This window comes from Otolemur garnettii, unplaced genomic scaffold (genome assembly GCF_000181295.1).
Source record: "Otolemur garnettii isolate 467f Iridium unplaced genomic scaffold, OtoGar3 scaffold00058, whole genome shotgun sequence".
NCBI lineage: Eukaryota > Metazoa > Chordata > Mammalia > Primates > Galagidae > Otolemur > Otolemur garnettii.
In genome coordinates this window covers 26,225-43,886 of record NW_003852453.1, presented here as the reverse complement: position 1 = coordinate 43,886, position 17,662 = coordinate 26,225, and the positions used below count along the sequence as shown (strand labels likewise).

Genomic DNA, 17,662 nt, shown 5'->3' with positions numbered 1-17,662 from the left:
TTTTTTTTTCGGTTGCAGCCATCATTGTTGTTTGGCGGGCCCGGGCTGGATTCCAACCCGCCACCTTAGGTGTATGTGGCTGGCGCCTTAGCCACTTGAGCCACAGGCGCCAAGCCAGAAGAACATCTTAAATGACCTCACAGGGATGTAATTAACAAAATGCAGAGTGTGGGAAGCTATTAAATAAATTATAAGGAAAAAAGATGAAGTAATGTATAGAATGAAAGTGATTTAAGAGATATATTAATTAAATACCACAGCAGACTGCCCTCCTCCCCCGCCGAAGTATTGTGTGTTTGTTTATGTGAAACAACAGAACACACAGCACAAGGCAGCAGTGGATGGGGGTCTCTGACCTACTGACACAGTGTCAGTGTGGCTGACAATGATTTGAACAGGTCAACAACACCAAAAGGGATAGTTAGGGAAATTCGAACATTGGATGTTTGATAATATCAGGGAATTAAAACTGTTTCTGTATAAAGTTGTTTTGAGATACATACTAAAAATTTATGAATGATTTGAAATATCTAAGATTTGCTTCAAAATACTTCAGTGTCAGGATGGCCGAGGAGAAAGAGCAGAGGGTGGGTGGGTGGGGTAGGATGGAATAAGATTGCCCGTGAGCTGATAATTGTTGAAACTGGATGATGGATACATGCTATTCTTGCTACTGTTTTCTCTGATCTTGTTTATATTTAGAGTTTTCCATAATAAAAAAATGGTTAAATCACTTGGGGAACTTTAAAACAATATGGATCCTGTTCTTCCCTCTCCCAAAAGATTCTGATGTATTGGGCTGAGATAGGGTATCAATTTTTTTTTAATTTCTTAATTTTTTTAAAATTAATTAGAATGTTTTTAGTATTAGGAAGAATCCAACAGACAAGTGGAAGGTGAAAGAAGGAGTTTTTTTTTTTTTTTTGGCAGGTTTTGGCTGGGGCTGGGTTTGAACCTGCCACCTTCGGCATATGGGGCCAGTGCCCTACTCCTTTGAGCCACAGGCACCACCCCGATAGGGAAACAATTTCTAAAGCATCCCTGGGACTCTGATACATAGCCAGAGTTTGAGAACCACTGCTTCATGTTACATTCCTAGATGACCTCATCTGTTGCTTTACTGCCACCCATGTGCTGATAGCTCCCAGAGTAGCACCTCTAGCCCTCACTGTCCCTTGCTTACACCTGGGCTTATATGTTCATCTGCAGACCTGACATCACTAACTTGGAGATCAAAAAAACACCCATATATGAACATGGTGAAAATAGAACTCTTTTTTTTTTTTTTTTAAAGAGACAGAGTCTCATTGTGTCATCCTCGCTAGAGTGCTGTGACGTCACAGCTCACAGCAACCTCCAGCTTTTGGGCTTAGGTGATTCTCTTGCCTCAGCCTCCAGAGTAGCTGGGAGTACAGGCACCTGCCGCAACACCTGGCTATTTTTTGTTGCAGTTTGGCTGGGACCAGGTTCAAACCCCCCAACCTCAGTATATGGGGCTCATGCCCTACTCACTGAGCCACAGGTGCCACCCTGAAAAACAGAACTCTTTTTCAATCCCAAACCTGTTCTCTCCTGGTCTTTTCTGTCTCACTAAATGGCACTCACATTCACCCAGTTACTGGTAGTGAAGAAATAGTTCTACTAACCTAACAAACTAACATGGAAAACTTCTCTAGAGGATCCAGAGAGGGTCTCTTTTTTGAGTGACTCGAGCATTGACCATAGAAAATGTGCAGCATTCTCTGAGAATATTATGAAGGTTGTTGTGATTTGCTCTTTAGCTCTTATCCCTCCCAAATCCTGACATTTTGAGCCAGTGATTGAATTTGAATGATACTAAGTTCTTTTGTAGATTTTTCTACCAAAACATTTGGAGGAGTTGGGATGAAGAGGAGGAGGATGAGTACGATTATTTTGTCAGATGTGTTGAGCCTCGTTTGAGATTGTAAGTATTTGTTTTTGATTTTATACATGTTGGAAAAATCCATGTTTTAATTTTACGTGTTTAAGATACACACTTCAGGGTCCCCTAGAGAGAAATAGACACATACAAATAGTACAACCCCTCAACAGGTGATTAAATGGAACTTGGACAAGTCCGCACACACATGCTGTTAGTGTTTCTAGACTGAGTCTAACAGCAAGGAGTTTAAGAACATCTAAGTTAATAGTTAACTGTTTTTTGAATCTGAGGAAAATTCTATTGAGCCAGTATGTTAAGAGTCCTATGTTAAATTCAAAGACAATTATTTGAAAATTGGAATTACTTAAATTATAGAAGACTTTTTTGGTTAGAACAGTCACATCCCAAAGGGGAGATCAGGGACTGACCCCACTGATGTTTTGTTTTGTATAAAGTTTGTTTTGGAGGACAACAGAGAACACAAACCCCTGACCCCCCAGTGGTATGCATCTGTTTATTTTTAGTTTTTTTTTTTTTTTTTGAGACAGAGCCTCACATTGTTACCCTGTTAGAGTGCTGTGATGTCACAGCTCACAGCAACCTCAAACTCCTGGGCTTAAGTGATTCTCCTGCCTCAGCCTCCCAAATAGCTGGGACTACAGGCACCCACCACAATGCCTGGCTATTTTTCATTTCAGTTGTCATTGTTGTTTAGCTGGCCCGGGCTGGGTTCGAACCCGGCAGCCTTGATATATGGGGCTGGTGCCATAACCACTGTGCTATGGGTGCTGAGCCACAATTGTTTATTTTTAAAAGGATACATTTAGGCTTGGTGCCCATAGCTCAGTGATTAGGGTGCTGGCCACATACACCAGGGCTGGCGGGTTCAAACCCCTCCTGGGCCTGCTGAACAACAATGACAACTACAACAAAAAAATAACTGGGCATTGTGGCAGGCAGCAGTTCAGGTGTATGTGGCTGGCGCCTTAGCTGCTTGAGCCATAGGCATGGAGCCTGGGCAGATTCTTTATTAAGATAGGAGCAGAGCTCACTACAGGCAAAATTTGGAGTCAAACCATATTCTTGACTTAGCACTGTGCACTAAATGCTTTTCCCTACTAATTCAAACACACTGCTTCAGAACTGGTGCTGGTACATTGCCTGTAGTCTACATTGCTTCTCATTATAATAAGAAGAAATAAGCCAGCTAGTATGGGTATTGAAAATGCTAAGAAACTTATTTTATAATTTGAGTCATACTCTTTACAACTTAATAGGCCAGTGATTTGGTCCTCAGTTTCTTGTTTACAAAGTAGATTTCTAGAATATCTTTATTTTTAAAATTTTTTTTCTTTCTTCTTTTCTTGTTTATTTTTTCTTTTTATTTCCTTGCCTTTGGTTGTTGTTGTCATTGTTCAGACAGAGTCCTACCCTATGCCCTGAGCAAAGTGCAATGGCATTTGTAGCCCACTACAACCTCAGATTTGGGCCGTGGCACCCTGTTGCCTCAGCCTCAGGAAGCCACTGGGATTACAGGCGCTCAACTATGGCACCTGGCTGGGTTTTTCATTTTTTTATGAGTCAGGGTCTCCCTCTTGCTCAGGCAAGTCTTGAACTCCTGAGCTCAAGCAATTCTCCCTTCTCAGCCTCCCACAGTGATGGAATTACAGGTGTGAGCCAACTTGCCTGCCCAGCTTGAGGAACTCTGAGTATGCATTAACTAAAGGGGATAAAAATCTTTGCTTTTCAAGGTTCACCTAATTTATTTACTTGAAAAACAGGAAAAATTTTATTTTTTATTTATTTTAAATATTATTTGAATGTTCACCATAATTTTATGTAAATTTGCTTAGGATACAATTCTGGGTTTCATTCTTTGTCTTACTCAGAATATGACTAAGTTTATTTATTCATTTTTTTTATTTATTTGAGGCAGAGTCTCACTTTGTTGCCTTTGGTAGAGTGCCATGGTCCTCTTTCCTCAGCCTACTGAGTAGCTGGGACTACAGGCACCTGCCACATTGCCTGGCTTTTTTGTTGTTGTTGTCATTGTTATTTAGTAGGCCTGGGCTGGGTTCAAACCTGCCAGCCCTGGTGTATGTGTCTGGTGACCTAGCTACTGAGCTACAGGTGCTGAGCCTATTATTTTTATTTTTGAGACAGAATCTCACTATGTCACCCTTGGTAGAGTGCTGTGGTGTCACAGCTCACAGCAACGTTAAGCTCTTGGGCTTAAGTGATTCTCTTGCCTCAGTCTCCCAAGTAGCTGGGACTACAGGCACCTGCCACAATGCCTGGCTATTTCCTTTCTTTTTTTTTGGTCACTGTTGTTTAGCAGGCCGGGGCCTGATTCCAACCTGCTAGCCCCGGTGTATGTGTCCGGCGCCCTAACCACTGAGCTATGGGGGCTGAGCCTAAATGGACTTTCTTAATGATAGGAAAATGTGGCTGAAAGGCAATGGATTTCAATGTGCTTTTAAACTTTCAGGCATTATGACATTCTTGAAGACCGTGTTCCCTCAGGACTTGTTGTTGACTACCGCAATCTGTTGTCTCAGTGTGAGGAGAATTACAGGAAATTTTTAAATCTGAGAAGCAGTTTATCAAATTGTAACTCTGACTCTGAGCAGGAAAATATCTCCATGGTGGAAGGGTTAAAACTGTATTCTGAGATGGAACAGTTGAAACAAAAGCTAAAGCTCATCGAGAATCCTTTGTTAAGGTACGTGTGTCCCTCTTATCTCAGCTAGTTAGTGTCTGTCCTTACCAGTTGCCTTACTGAACACTGGTAACTGTGTTTGATGTCTTTAAGGTATGTGTTTGGTTATCAGAAGAATTCTAATATCCAAGCGAAAGGCATTCGTCCAGATGGTCAGAAGGTCACTCACGTGGTCTCCTCTGCCCTGATGACCGGCCTGCTGAGGACCCTGCTCAACGACAGGCTCTGCCAGGAGGAAACAGAAATTCAGGTAAAGGAGATTTTCTCCCTTCAGGTGGCTCTTTCTTTTTATTCTTTCCAGGTTTTCATGATTTCTACAAAGTGTTTAGTGAGAGATGTCTTTCTGTAGCTGTAGGAACCCTGCCTTTCTGTAGCTGTAGTCCTTACCTGGCATGCACGAGCCATACACTGTCACAGGAGATGCTTCAAGATGCAGTTCTGGGTCTGTGTTCAAAGTGAGGCAAGAAGGCACCTAGCCTGATATTCACATTGCTATGAGGAGTTGTCTGTGTGCAATATGTTGTTGTTTTCTAGTTCCATAGGGATCCGTTGTCTGCTATAAATGCCTGCTATGAAGGTGACACTGTTATTATTTGTCCTGGCCACTACATAGTAAATGGCACGTTCTCCATTGCTGACTCCATTGAGTTGGAAGGTGAGTATGGAAGTATAAATAAGTAAATTGTCTGTGTTGTTGAAGCGCCAATAATGTGATTTCAGCCCATGTGATTTAAAATGGGTTGCCTAGAAACATTAAGGGTACTGAAAGGTTAAAGGGAAGTGACCCAGGGTTTGAGTGACTTGTCTTATGGTTTTGTACGGCAGTACATACGTTGGGAAGGTGTTCTTAGATACACTTCCCAAAGAACTATTGGGAAGAAGCATGCTTTCCAGATTATAAGTGGTTTATATGAAGGAAATCTAATTTTTAGAGTATTTAGAAGATATTTCCAGCAGTATTTTTAACAATTTTAGTGATACTTAGGTTTGTGCTTTTAGTGTATGTTGTGGATAGCTTAGTGCATAGTTTTCTTGTTGTGGTTTTGTTTCAGATTTCGCCTGTTTTTTGTGAGAAATATCATTAAGGGCATTTAACTTGAGATTGGTACCTAAAAATTATCTAAATCTTGTAAAAGCTTGATAATGTCACAAAAGCTATGCCTTGTATATTGATGTAAGTATACTTTTGAAAACATTAATGTTGAAGATTCTGTAAAAATAACTTTTTAGGGGCAGCGCCTGTGACCCAGTGAGTAGGGCACCAGCCCCATATACCAAGGTGGCAGGTTGGAACCCGGCTCTGGCCAAACTGCAACAAAAAATAGCCCGGTGGTGTGGCGGGCGCCTGTAGTCCCAGCTCCCCAGGAGGCAGAGGCAAGAGAATCGCCTAAGCCCAAGACCTGGAGGTTGCTGTGAACTGTGACGCCATGGCACTCTTCCAGGGGCGACAAAGTGAGACTCTGTCTCTAAGAAAGAAGAAAGTAACTTCTTAGCTACTTCTTAGCTAAGAAAGTAACTTCTTAGCTTGTTACAATCTTATTGCTCATTTAGAATGATTTCTAAATTTAGGTTACTTTACAATTGTTCATCTCGGTCTTCTGTATTTCCATAACCTGTGAAATTGAAGTGTACCCATTCACCTATTTACTGGAACAGTGTCAAGTTAGCAGTAAAATGGTATATCATTTTGGGACTTGTGCAGCTATTCAGAAATTGCTTAAGTTACCTGCTTTATCTTGTCAAAACTTCTTCGGCTTGGTGCCTGTGGCTCAAGTGGCTAAGGCACCAGACACATACACCTAAGGTGGTGGGTTTGAATTTAGCCCGGCCCACCAAACAACAATGACGGCTGCAACCAAAAAATAGCCCGGCGTTGTGGCAGGCGCCTATCCCAGCTACTTGGGAGGCGGAGGCAGGAGACTCGCTTGAGCCCAGGAGTTGGAGGTTGCTGTGAGCTATGATGCCATGGCATTCTACCCAGGGCAACAGCTTGAGCCTCTGTCTAAAAAAAAAAAAAAACAAAAAAACACTTCTTCTTCTTTTTCTTTTCTTTTTGAAAAAGAGTCTCAAGTTGTTGCCTGGGGTAGAGCGCTGTGGTGTCATAGCTCACAGCAACCTCTTGGGCTTAAGCGATTCTCTTATCTCAGCCTCCTGAGTAGCTGGGACTACAGGTGCCCACCTGGATATATATATATATATTTTTTGGTTGTTGTAGTTTTCATTGTTTTACTTGACCCTGGCCGGCTTTGAACCCACCAGCCTCAGTGTATGTGGCCAGCACCTTAACACTGAGCTACAGGCACTGCCCTTGTCAAAACTTATTAATACAAGCAAGCAATAGAAGTTTAACACTAGTACTTCATCTTACCCCCTTTTTTGTTTTATGTGTGTAATTTGTTCTTTTTCCTTTTCATTATCTGATTTCTAATATATGTGTATATAAATAATACATCTGCAGGATAAATCACTGCAATTAAAACACTTTATTTTTTGGCATAGTGAAAATAACATTGATATTATAGATTGTCTGATGAATAACAATTCTTCCTATGTTGGTGAGGAGGTTATAATGTAATCCCCAGCATGTCATAAATAACCACATAAAATTCTGATAACAAATTATGGTCAGTTTTACACTTTACAGAATGAGTTTCTGAGAATTGGGGAACTAGATGTTATCTCCAGTGTGAATACGAGGAATACTTATTTGTGGGTAAGATTGAAGCGTATCCAGTAGTGATCTATAGCTAACAGTTCCAGCTACTATGTACAGAGTGTCAACAGTATATCACAGTAGGTCTTGTCTTGTTTGGAAAATCCATTCACAGGCGGCACCTGTGGCTCAGTGGGCAGGGTGTTGGCCCCATATACCCAGGATAGCAGGTTCCAACCCAGCCCCGGCCAAACTGCAATAAAACTATAGATGGGCATTGTGGCGGGCACCTGTAGTCCCAGATACTCGGGAAGAGAATCATGTAAGGCCAAGAGTTGGAGGTTGCTGTGAGCTGTGTGATGCCACGGCACTCTACCATGGGCGAGAAACTAAAACTCTGTCTCTACAAAAAAAAAGAAAAAAGAAAATCCATTCACTCCCTTATAGGTGATGGTTTTGGTTTTAAATCCATAAGAATACCTATTTGTATAAAATCTGTTTTTATTCAATATTTTTAATTTTCTGGCTCAGTGCCTGTGGCTTAAGCGGCTAAGGCACCAGCCACATACACCTGAGCTGGCGGATTCGAATCCAGTTGGGGCCCTCCAAACAACAATGACGGCTACAACCAAAAAATAGCCGGGCATTGTGGCAGGTGCCTGTAGTCCCAGCTACTTGGGAGGCGGAGGCAGTAGAATCGCTTGAGCCCAGGAGTTGGAGGTTGCTGTGAGCTATGGTGTCACGGCACTCTACTGAGGGTGACTTGAATTTCTGTCTCAAAAAAAAATTTTTTTTTTAATTTTCTGATAAATAAACAATGGTTATTGTGGAAGATATGCAACATGCAGGCAGACATACAAAAGATACAAAAGATCGAATTGAACTTAGAGTGATGCAGACACCCCCAAGTCCGCCATGGGCAGTGTCCCAGTGTGTGTGGTCCTCTTGCCTTCTCTGGTACCCCAGAGTATTATCTACTCTCTTCAAGTATAAATAAATTCTGAGGCTTTGCCTGTTTAATGATGTTATTAATACCACTCTCATTTACTCAAATAAAGACTTGTTTCTCCAGATAGTGAGAGTTATTTCCTACTTATGGCTTTGTCTATGTGGTTCTGTCTTACCATGAAAGTCAAGCAACTTCTTTCATTTTCTGATACTCCAAGTTTTGTAAGCCCATCCAGATGCTCAGTCTACATTAATAGTTTAGTTAACATTTATACAGATCTGGCTGGGTGCAGTGGCTCATGCCTCAGCCAACCACCCTTGGAAGGCCGAGGTAGGTGGATTGCTTGAGCTCATGAGTTTGAGACCAGCCTGAGCAAAAGAAGACCCCATCTCTCCTAAAAATAGATAAAAAGAAAAACTGAGGCAAGAGGATCACTTGAGCCTAAGAGGTGGAGGTTGAGCTATGATGCCACGTCATTCTACCCAGGGCAACAGCTTGAGACTCTGTCTCAAAAAACAACAACCAAAAAAGATTTTTTTCTTTTTTTTAGAGACAGAGTCTCACTTTGTCACCAAAGCAACTTCCAACTCCTGGGCTTAGGCACTTCTCTTGCCTCAGCCTCCTGAGTAGCTGGGACTATGGATGCCTGCCACAATACCCGGCTATTTTCTGTTGCAGTTTGGCCGGGGCTGCATTCGAACCTGCCACCCTTGGTATTTGGGGCTGGTGCCCTGCTCACTGAGCCACAGGTGCCACCCTACAAAAAATGATTTATACAGATCTGATTTTTTTTTGGAGACCAGAGTCTCACTCTGTTCCCTGGGTTAGAGTACAGTGGTGTTGTCATAACTCACTGCAACCTCAAACTCCTGGGCTTAAGTCTGCCTTAACCTCCTAGTAGCTGGGACTATAGGCACATATCACAATGCCAAGCTAATTTTTTTTTTTTTTTTTTGGTAATGACAAGATCTAGCTCTTGTTTAGACTGATCTCAAACTCCTGGCCTCAAGTGATCCACCCGCGCCTCCCAAAGTGCTAGAATTATAGGTGTGAACTACTAAGCCAGCTAAGATCTGATGTTTTTTATTGGTTAACAGGGTAGTCCATTTTTTCCAGTAGCTACAACTGTTTTAAGTCAGTTTATTTAAGAGACTATTAAAATTAAATGAGATACTCTTTTTTTTTTTTTTTTTTGAGACAGAGCCTCAAGCTATCCCCCTAGGTAGAGTGCTCTGGCATCACAGCTCACAGCAACCTCCAACTCCTGGGCTCAAGCGAGTCTCCTGCCTCAGCCTCCCAAGTAGCTGGGACCACAGGCGCCCGCCACAATGCCTGGCTATTTTTTGGTTGCAGCCATCATTGTTGTTTGGCGGGTGCGGGCTGGATTCGATCCGCCACCTTAGGTGTATGTGGCTGGCGCCTTAGCCACTTGAGCCACAGGTGCCGAGCCATAAAATTAAATTAGATAATCTTGAAAAATGCTTAGGTTCATTCAAATATAATTTATATTACAATCAGAATCTTCTTTTTAAATTATTTTTGAGTGAATCATAACTTTGTACATTGATGCATTTATGGGGTTTAGGGTACTGCTTTGATATACAATGTGAAATGCTTACATTGAACTTAGTAACACATCCATCACAATTATACACATTTCTTAATAGTTTTGAAATGTACCAGTGCATCATGCAAATTAGGTGAGGTCCCCCCACATACCCTCCCTCCTCCCATATCTCCCTTCCTCTCTCCTCTGTCTCTTCTTCCCTTCTACTTTCTGGACAATAGTTATGTTTTGCCATTCATGTGAGAGTATTGGTGGTTATATATTGATTTCATAGTAGTATTGAGTACATTGGATACTTTTTTTCCCATTCTTGAGATACTTTACTAAGAAGATTATGTTCCAGCTCCATCCAGGTAAACGTTAAAGATGTGAAGTCTCCATCTTTTTTATGGCTGCATAGTATTCCGTGGTCTACCTATACCAGAATTTGTTAGTCCATTCATGGGTCAAAGGGCACTTGGGTTGTTTCCATGTCTTGGCTATTATGAATTGGGCTGCAATAAACATTCTGGTGCAAATTTCTTTGTTGTAAAATGATTTGTGATCATCTGGGTATATACCTAGTAGAGGAATTGCAGGATCGAACAGTATATCTACTTTTAGTTCCTTGAGTGTTCTCCAGACTTCTTTCCAAAAAGGTTGTATTAACTTGCATTCCCACCAGCAGTAGAATCCGAATCTTTTAATTAATTATTATTTATATTAATATGAGGGTACAATTTTTAGGTTCCATTGTTCTCAAATTAATATGAGGGTACAATTTTTAGGTTCCATTGTTCTCACTTACAGGGTAAAGTTCCATTTGTAGAAGAGCCCCTCACCCAGGGGGCATGTTATATACCCTCATAATATGCACATTAGGTGAGATCCCACCTCATGCCCTCCCTCCTTCTGCCAAACTTCCTCTCCCTTTCCACTTCCCTCTACCCCTGAACTGGACTATATTAGTGTTTTATTCTTATGAGCATGTAATTGTTTATATATTGATTTTATGTTAGTATGGAGTACATTGGATATTTATTTTTCTATTCTCATGGTACTTTACTAAGAAGAATATATTTCAGCTTCATCCAGGTAAATGTGAAAGATGTAAAGTCTCCATCTATTTTAATGGCTGAATAGTGTTCCATCGTTTACATATACCAGTTTGTTGATCCATTCTTGGGTTGATGGGCACTTAGATTGCTTCCACGACTTGGCAATTGTGAACTGAGCCACAATAAACATTCTAGTGCAAATGTCTTTGTGGTAAAATGATTTACCTAGTAATAGGATTGCAGGGTCAGGGTCTACATTTAGATCTTTGAGGATTCTGCATACTTCTCTCCAAAAAGGCTGTATTAGTTTGTACTCCCACCAGCAATGTAGAAGTGTTCTCTTCTCTCCACATCCATGCCAGCATTTGGTGTTTTGGGACTTTGTGATGTGGGCTAATCTTGCTGGGGTTAGGTGATATCTTAGAGTGGTTTTAATTTGCATTTCTCTGATGATTAAGGAAGATGCGCATTTTTTCATGTGTTTGTTGGCCATTCGTCTGTCATCCTAGGAGACATTTCTGTTCAAATCTCTTACCCAGTTAAAGAGAGGGTTGTTTGTACTTTTCTTATTGTTTAAATTGAATTCTCTGTAGATTCCAATTATCAAGTCTTTGTCAGATTCATAACATGCAAAAATCTCCTCCCATTCTGAAGGCTGTCTTTTTGCTCTGTCTGTAGTTCCCTTAGCTGTGCAAAAAACTTTTTAGCTTGATCAAATCTGTTATTTTTGGTGTTGCTCCAATTGCTATGGGGGTCTTCCTCATAAAGTTTTTTCCCAGGCCAGTATCTTCAAGTGTTTTCCCACACTCTCTTCTAGAATTTTTATTGTTTCGTGACTTAAATTTAAATCTTTTATCTGAGAATCAATTTTTGTCAGTGGTGAGAGGTGTGGGTCCAGTTTCAGTCTTCTGTATGTGGATAACCAGTTCTCCCAGCACCATTTGTTTTTTTTTTTGTTGTTGTTTTTCTTCTTCTTCTATAGGTCGTATTTTCATTCTGTTAGTATTTTTTGACATGCAAAAGGTTTTGGTTTTGAAGTACTCCAATGCAGTATGTTTTTCTTTAGTTCTTTGTGCTTTAGTTGTCATATCAAAAAACATTTCTCTAATCCAGGCTCATGAAAATTTATTCCTAAGTTTTCTTCTAAGATTGGTATAGTATTAGTTCTTATATTTAGATTTGTAATGTCTTTTAAGTTAATTTTTTTCTATATGGTTGTCATTTGCTTCAGCATCATTTGTTGAAATGACTATTCTTGGCATTCTTGTTGAAATTCAGTTGACCATTACTGTATGAGTTCATTTCTGGATCTTCAGTTACATTCTACTGACCTTTATGCTCATCCTATCTTATCTTATCCACTGTCTTTTTTGCTATAGATTTGCAGTAAGTTTGGAAATCAGGAAGTGTCCATCCTCCCATCTTTGTTCATATTCAGGATTGTTTTGGCTATACTGGATTCCTTGGATTCTGTATGATCTTAAAGAAAAGCCTTTTTTTTGGCTCGGCACCTCTAGCGCAGTGGCCAGGGCACCAGCCACATATATCAGAGCTGCTGGGTTTGAATCTAGCCCAGGTCTGCCAAACAACAATGAGAACTAGAACCAAAAAATATCCAGGTGTTGTGGCAGATGCCTATAGTTCCAGCTACTTGGGAGGCTGAGGCAAGAAAATTGCCTAAGCCCAAGAGTTTGAGGTTGGCTCGGTGCTTGTGGCTCAAGTGGCTAAGGCGCCAGCCACATACACCTAAGGTGGCAGATCGAATCCAGCCCAGGCCCGCCAAACAACAATGATGGCTGCAACTGAAAAAAAAAATAGCCAGGTGTTGTGGTGGGCGCCTGTGGTCCCAGCAACTTGGGAGGCAGAGGCAGGAGACTCGCTTGAGTCCAGGAGTTGGAGGTTGCTGTGAGCTATGCCACGGCACTCTACCCAGGGGGACAGCTTGAGGCTCTGTCTCAAAAAAGAAAAAAAAAAAAGAGTTTGAGATTGCTGTGAACTGTGACTTGACGGCGCTCTACCCAGGGTAACATAGTGAGACTCTATCTCAAAAAAAAGCTTTTTTATTTCTGTCAAAAAAGATAAAAGGCAGTGAAATTTTTATAGGAATTGCATTGAGTCTTTTGATAAATTTGATGGGATCCAGCACCATTTGAATCAGAATCTTAGAGTTAGAAAAAACTTAAAAAGGGCTGAATGCTTTGAAGCCCTTTGACCCATCTCTTAAGTTCTTTGGATTATTATTATTATTTTTATTTTTGTAGCAATTTTATGAGTGAATTTAGTGCTGAGTTGGTCAGAGATGGATGATAGGGTAATCTTCCTGATACGGGGACTAGTTGGGGGGTTGGTAGTGTTAAAAATTGAATTCCCTGGTTTAAATTAAATAGGATATGTGTGGAGAGAGAATTAGATTTTCCTTAAATGCAGCTGGATTGACTAGTCGTAAATTATTGTTTGGATTCATTTGAACTAGAGGTATCTGTTTTAACATTTTTGTGTTTAGACATTTCTCATCCATCTTAAGTGTTCTTGTTCCTTTCCATAGGATATGGTCTACCGGACGATATTGTGATAGAAAAGAGGGGCAAAGGTGACACTTTTGTGGACTGCACAGGTGCAGATATTAAAATCTCATGCATAAAATTTGTTCAGCATGACGCTGTAGAAGGAATCTTAAGTAAGTATCTGAACATTTGGTGTTTGATTTGTCCTAAACTTTGAAGGAAAACTTTACTTTTTATGGAAGATAGAATTTAATGAAATACCCCTCATGAGTACAGTAATACATTGTTTTATTTACTACACAGATACTGAGTTTTTCAAAAATTGAAGGTTTGGGGCAACCTTGCTTTGAGCAAGTGTATCGATTACCATTTTCCAGCAGCACGTGCTCACTTTGTGTCTGTGTGTTCCATTTTCATAATTATTATAGCATGTCAGACTTTTAAACTTCATCTGTTATGCTAATCTGTGATCCGTGATCTTTGCTATTACTACTGGAATTGTTTTGGAGCACCGTGAACTGCATCCATTTAAGATGGTGAACCTTATACTGTTCGATAGTCATCAATACTATGTGTTTTGACTGCTCCCACTAGTCTTAGTTTCCTGCCCCTCTCCTTTTCCTCTGGCCTTCCTGTTCCCTGAGTCACAACAATATTGGAATTAGGCCCCATCAATAACAACCATCCAATGGCTTCTGAGTGTTCAAATGAAAGAAAGATTTGCACATCTCTCAGGTTAAATAAAAAACTGGAAATAATTCAACTCAGCGCCCGTAGTACAGTGGTTACAGTGCCAGTCACATACGTTGAGGTGACATAGTGAGACTCTGTCTCAAAAGAAAAAGAAACTGGAAATAATTAACCTTAGTGAGGAAGACATGTCCCAACCTGAGGCAGACTAGAGGTTAGACCTCTTGTGGCAAACAGTTAGCTGAACTGTGCATGCAAAGGGAAAGTTCTTGAGGGAAATTAAAAGTGCTAGTTTAGTGAACACTTGAATGATAAGAAAATAAAACAGCCATATCGTTGCTATGGAGAAAGTTGTAGTGGTTTGGGTAGAAGAGTCAACCAGCCACATCATTCTCTTAATTCATAGCAAGACCCTACTTCTCTTCAATTCTCTAAAGGCTGAGAGAGGTGAGGAAGCTACAGAAGAAAAGTTTGGAGCTAGCAGAGGTTGCTTCAAGAGATTTAAAGAAAGAAGCCATCTCTGTAACATAAACATGCAAGGTGAAACAGAAAGCTCTAATATAGAAACTGTAGTAAGTTATCCAGAAGATCTAGCTAAGATGACGGATGGAGGTAGATATGCTATAAACAACAGTTTTTGTTTTTGTTTTTGTTTTTGTTTTTGGATACATTAAAATTTGGTTTAATATTTCTTTGTGGCAAAAAAAAAAAATCACATTTGTAGTAAACAAACTACACACATCTTTAGGCTATTGTTTTTTGTTTTTAACTACCATCCCATGAATTCATAGGGAAGAGGCTCCAGTAGCTCAGGGAGGCATCTTGCCATTGCATGTGACAAAACACTGACTTTTGAATTCATGGGAAATAGGTTCCAGCACCGTATATCACTGTTACATGGGGTCTAATTGGTTATCCTGTGTGCTATGCTGTACACTTATTATGTCACGAGCTCATGGAGAGTAAATAGGTTCTTGTACCTAAAAGCATGGGTCCACGGTACTCCTGTGTGCTATGTTATACGCTTTATGCCATGAATTCATAGGGAATGGGTTCCAGGAGCTCAGGCTCCTTTCCATTGGTTCTCACAAAGTGGGCTTCTCTGGGTGGAGCAGGCTGGCGCTTCAGTTGAACCCAGGTACCTTTCTCTTTGGCTTCCTTCTTTTTCTGATCATTTTCCTTCACACATTTCAGGAAGCTATCTCGGCTCTTAGAGTGCTTAATATGCTCAATACGAACATTAATCGTCTTGGCAAGAATCTTGCCCTTAACTTGTTTGTTTACAACAATGCCAACAGCATGCTGGGTAACATTGTAGACTCTTCCAGTGTTGCCATGGTAACATTTGTGTGGCATGCCTTTTTGAACAGTACCCATTCCCTTGATGTCTACAATATCACCTTTCTTGTAGATTCGCATATATGTGGCCAAAGGAACAACTCCATGTTTTCTAAAAGGCCTAGAGAACATGTATCGGGTGCCTCTCCTTTTTCCCTTTGTGTTCGTCATTTTGGTGAATTACTGAAAGATGGCGTCTCCGGCCGAAAGGCTGTTTTTGTTTTTTAAGACAGAGTCTCAAGCTGTCACCCTGGATAGAGTGCTGTAGCGTCACAGCTCACAGCAACCTCAAACTCTTGGGCTTAAGCGATTCTCTTGCCCCAGCCTTCCAAGTAATTGGGACTACAGGCACCCACCACAATGCCTGGTTACTTTTTGGTGGTAGTTGTCATTGTTGTTTGGCAGGCCTGGACTGGATTCGAACCCACCAGCTCTGGTGTATGTGGCTGGTGGCCTACAGGTGCCTAGTCAATAACAAATTTTTTATATAAATGCAGCAGCCTTATATTAGAAGAAGATACTATCTAAGACTTTCATAGCAATAGAGACGTCAATGCCTGGCTTCAAAGTTTCAAAGGACAGACTGAATCTCTTGTTAGGGCCTAATGCAGCTATGGCTTTAAGTTGAAGCCATTGCTCATATGCCATTTCCCAAATCCTAGAGCCCTTAAGAATTATGCTAAATCTACTCTGCCTGTGCTCTCTAAATGCAACCCGAAAACCTGGATCACAACACATCTGTTTATAGGATGGTTTACTGGAGGGTTTACTGTGAGACCTTCTGCTCGGAAGAAAGGATTCCTTTCAGGAGGCTGATTGACAAAGCATCTAATCATCCAAGACCTATGAAGGAGATGTACAAGTAGACGCATTCATATTGTTTCAAGCCCAACACAGCAATCATTCTGCAGCCCATAGGTCCAAGAGTAACTTAGCTCTCCAGTCTTATTACTTAAGAAATAAAGTTTATAAGGTGGTGGCTGCTCTAGATAGTGACTCCCCTGATGGATCTGAGCAAAGTCAATCGAAAACTTTCTAGGAAAGATTCACCAATCTAGATGCCATTAAGAACATTGGTATTGCCATGCACGGTGGCTCATGCCTGTAATCCCAGCACCGTGGGAGGCTGAGGAGGGAGAATTGCTTGAGCTCAGGAGTTCAAGACTCGCCTGAGTAAGAGTGAGACCCTGACTCATGAAAAAAAAGGAAAAACCCAGCTGGGCACCCTGGTTAGTGCCTGTAATCCCAGTGGCTTCCGGAGGGAGGCAGTGGGATGACCACAGCCTGAGTCTAAGGTTGCAGTGATGCCACTGCACTGCTCAGGGGCATAGGGTGGAACTCTGTCTCAAAAAAAAAAAAAAAAAAGGAAAGAAATAAAAAATAAGCAAGGAAATAAAAAAACACACCCATATTCACAGAAGGAGGTAAATGTATCAACATGAGCAAGGGTTTGGAAGAAGTTGATTCCACCCCTCATGGATGTCTTTGAGAGGTTAAAAACACAAGTGGAGGAAGTAATTGTGTATGTGGTGGAGATAGCAAGAGAAGTAGCATTAGAAGTGGAGCCTCAAAGTGTGAGTGAGTTGGTACAATCTCATGACAAAAACTAAGTGGACGAGGGTTGCTTTTTATGGATCAGCAAAGAGAGTGGTTTCTTTCTTTCCTTTCCTTTCCTTTTCCCTTTCCTTCTTGTCTTACTTTGTTTCTCTGACTGGAGTGCCATGGACTCAGCTCATAGCAACTTCAAATTCCTGGGGTCAAGCGATCCTCTTGTCTCAGCCTCCCACGTAGTTTGGGACTACAGGTGCCTCCCACAATGCCCAGATAGAGAGAGGTTTCTTGAGATGGAATCTACTGGTGAAGATGCTGTGAACATTGCTAGAATGACAGCAAAGGATCTAGAAAATTATGTAAGCTGAATTGATAAAGCAGTGACAAGGTTTCAGAGGATTGACTCCAATTTTAAAGGAAGTTCTACTTGGCTAAAATATTGTTACAACAGTATCACATGCTACTGTGAAATCTTTCATGAGTGGAAGAGTCAATTTATACACAAACTTCATTATTTCCTTACTTTAAAACATTGCACAGCCAGCCCAACCTTTAGCAGCTACCACTCTGGTCAGTCAGTAGCCATCAACACTGAGGCAAAAAGATCACAACTTGCCAGAGGCTCAGATGGTCATTAGCACCTTTGAGCAAAATATAGGATATTAAAATTAAGATGTGTAGATTTTTTAAAAACCCTAATGTTATCTCACACTTAACAGATTACAACACAGATTAAACATAACTTATGCAT

The 17,662-nt window shown here is 40.9% G+C and overlaps 1 protein-coding gene and 1 pseudogene across 1 annotated transcript in view; one reads left to right on the top strand and one right to left on the bottom strand.

Annotated features, from left to right (window-relative positions):
- The window catches only part of SHCBP1 (SHC binding and spindle associated 1), a 43,923-nt gene that overhangs the window by 12,040 nt on the left and 14,221 nt on the right, over window positions 1-17,662 (top strand). The window contains exons 5-9 of the mRNA XM_003792515.3: window positions 1,853-1,945; window positions 4,392-4,625; window positions 4,716-4,872; window positions 5,157-5,277; window positions 13,374-13,505. Coding sequence (XP_003792563.1) covers window positions 1,853-1,945; window positions 4,392-4,625; window positions 4,716-4,872; window positions 5,157-5,277; window positions 13,374-13,505 — 737 coding nt within the window. The remainder of the gene's footprint in view (window positions 1-1,852; window positions 1,946-4,391; window positions 4,626-4,715; window positions 4,873-5,156; window positions 5,278-13,373; window positions 13,506-17,662) is intronic.
- LOC100954825 lies at window positions 14,919-15,534 on the bottom strand (annotated as a pseudogene).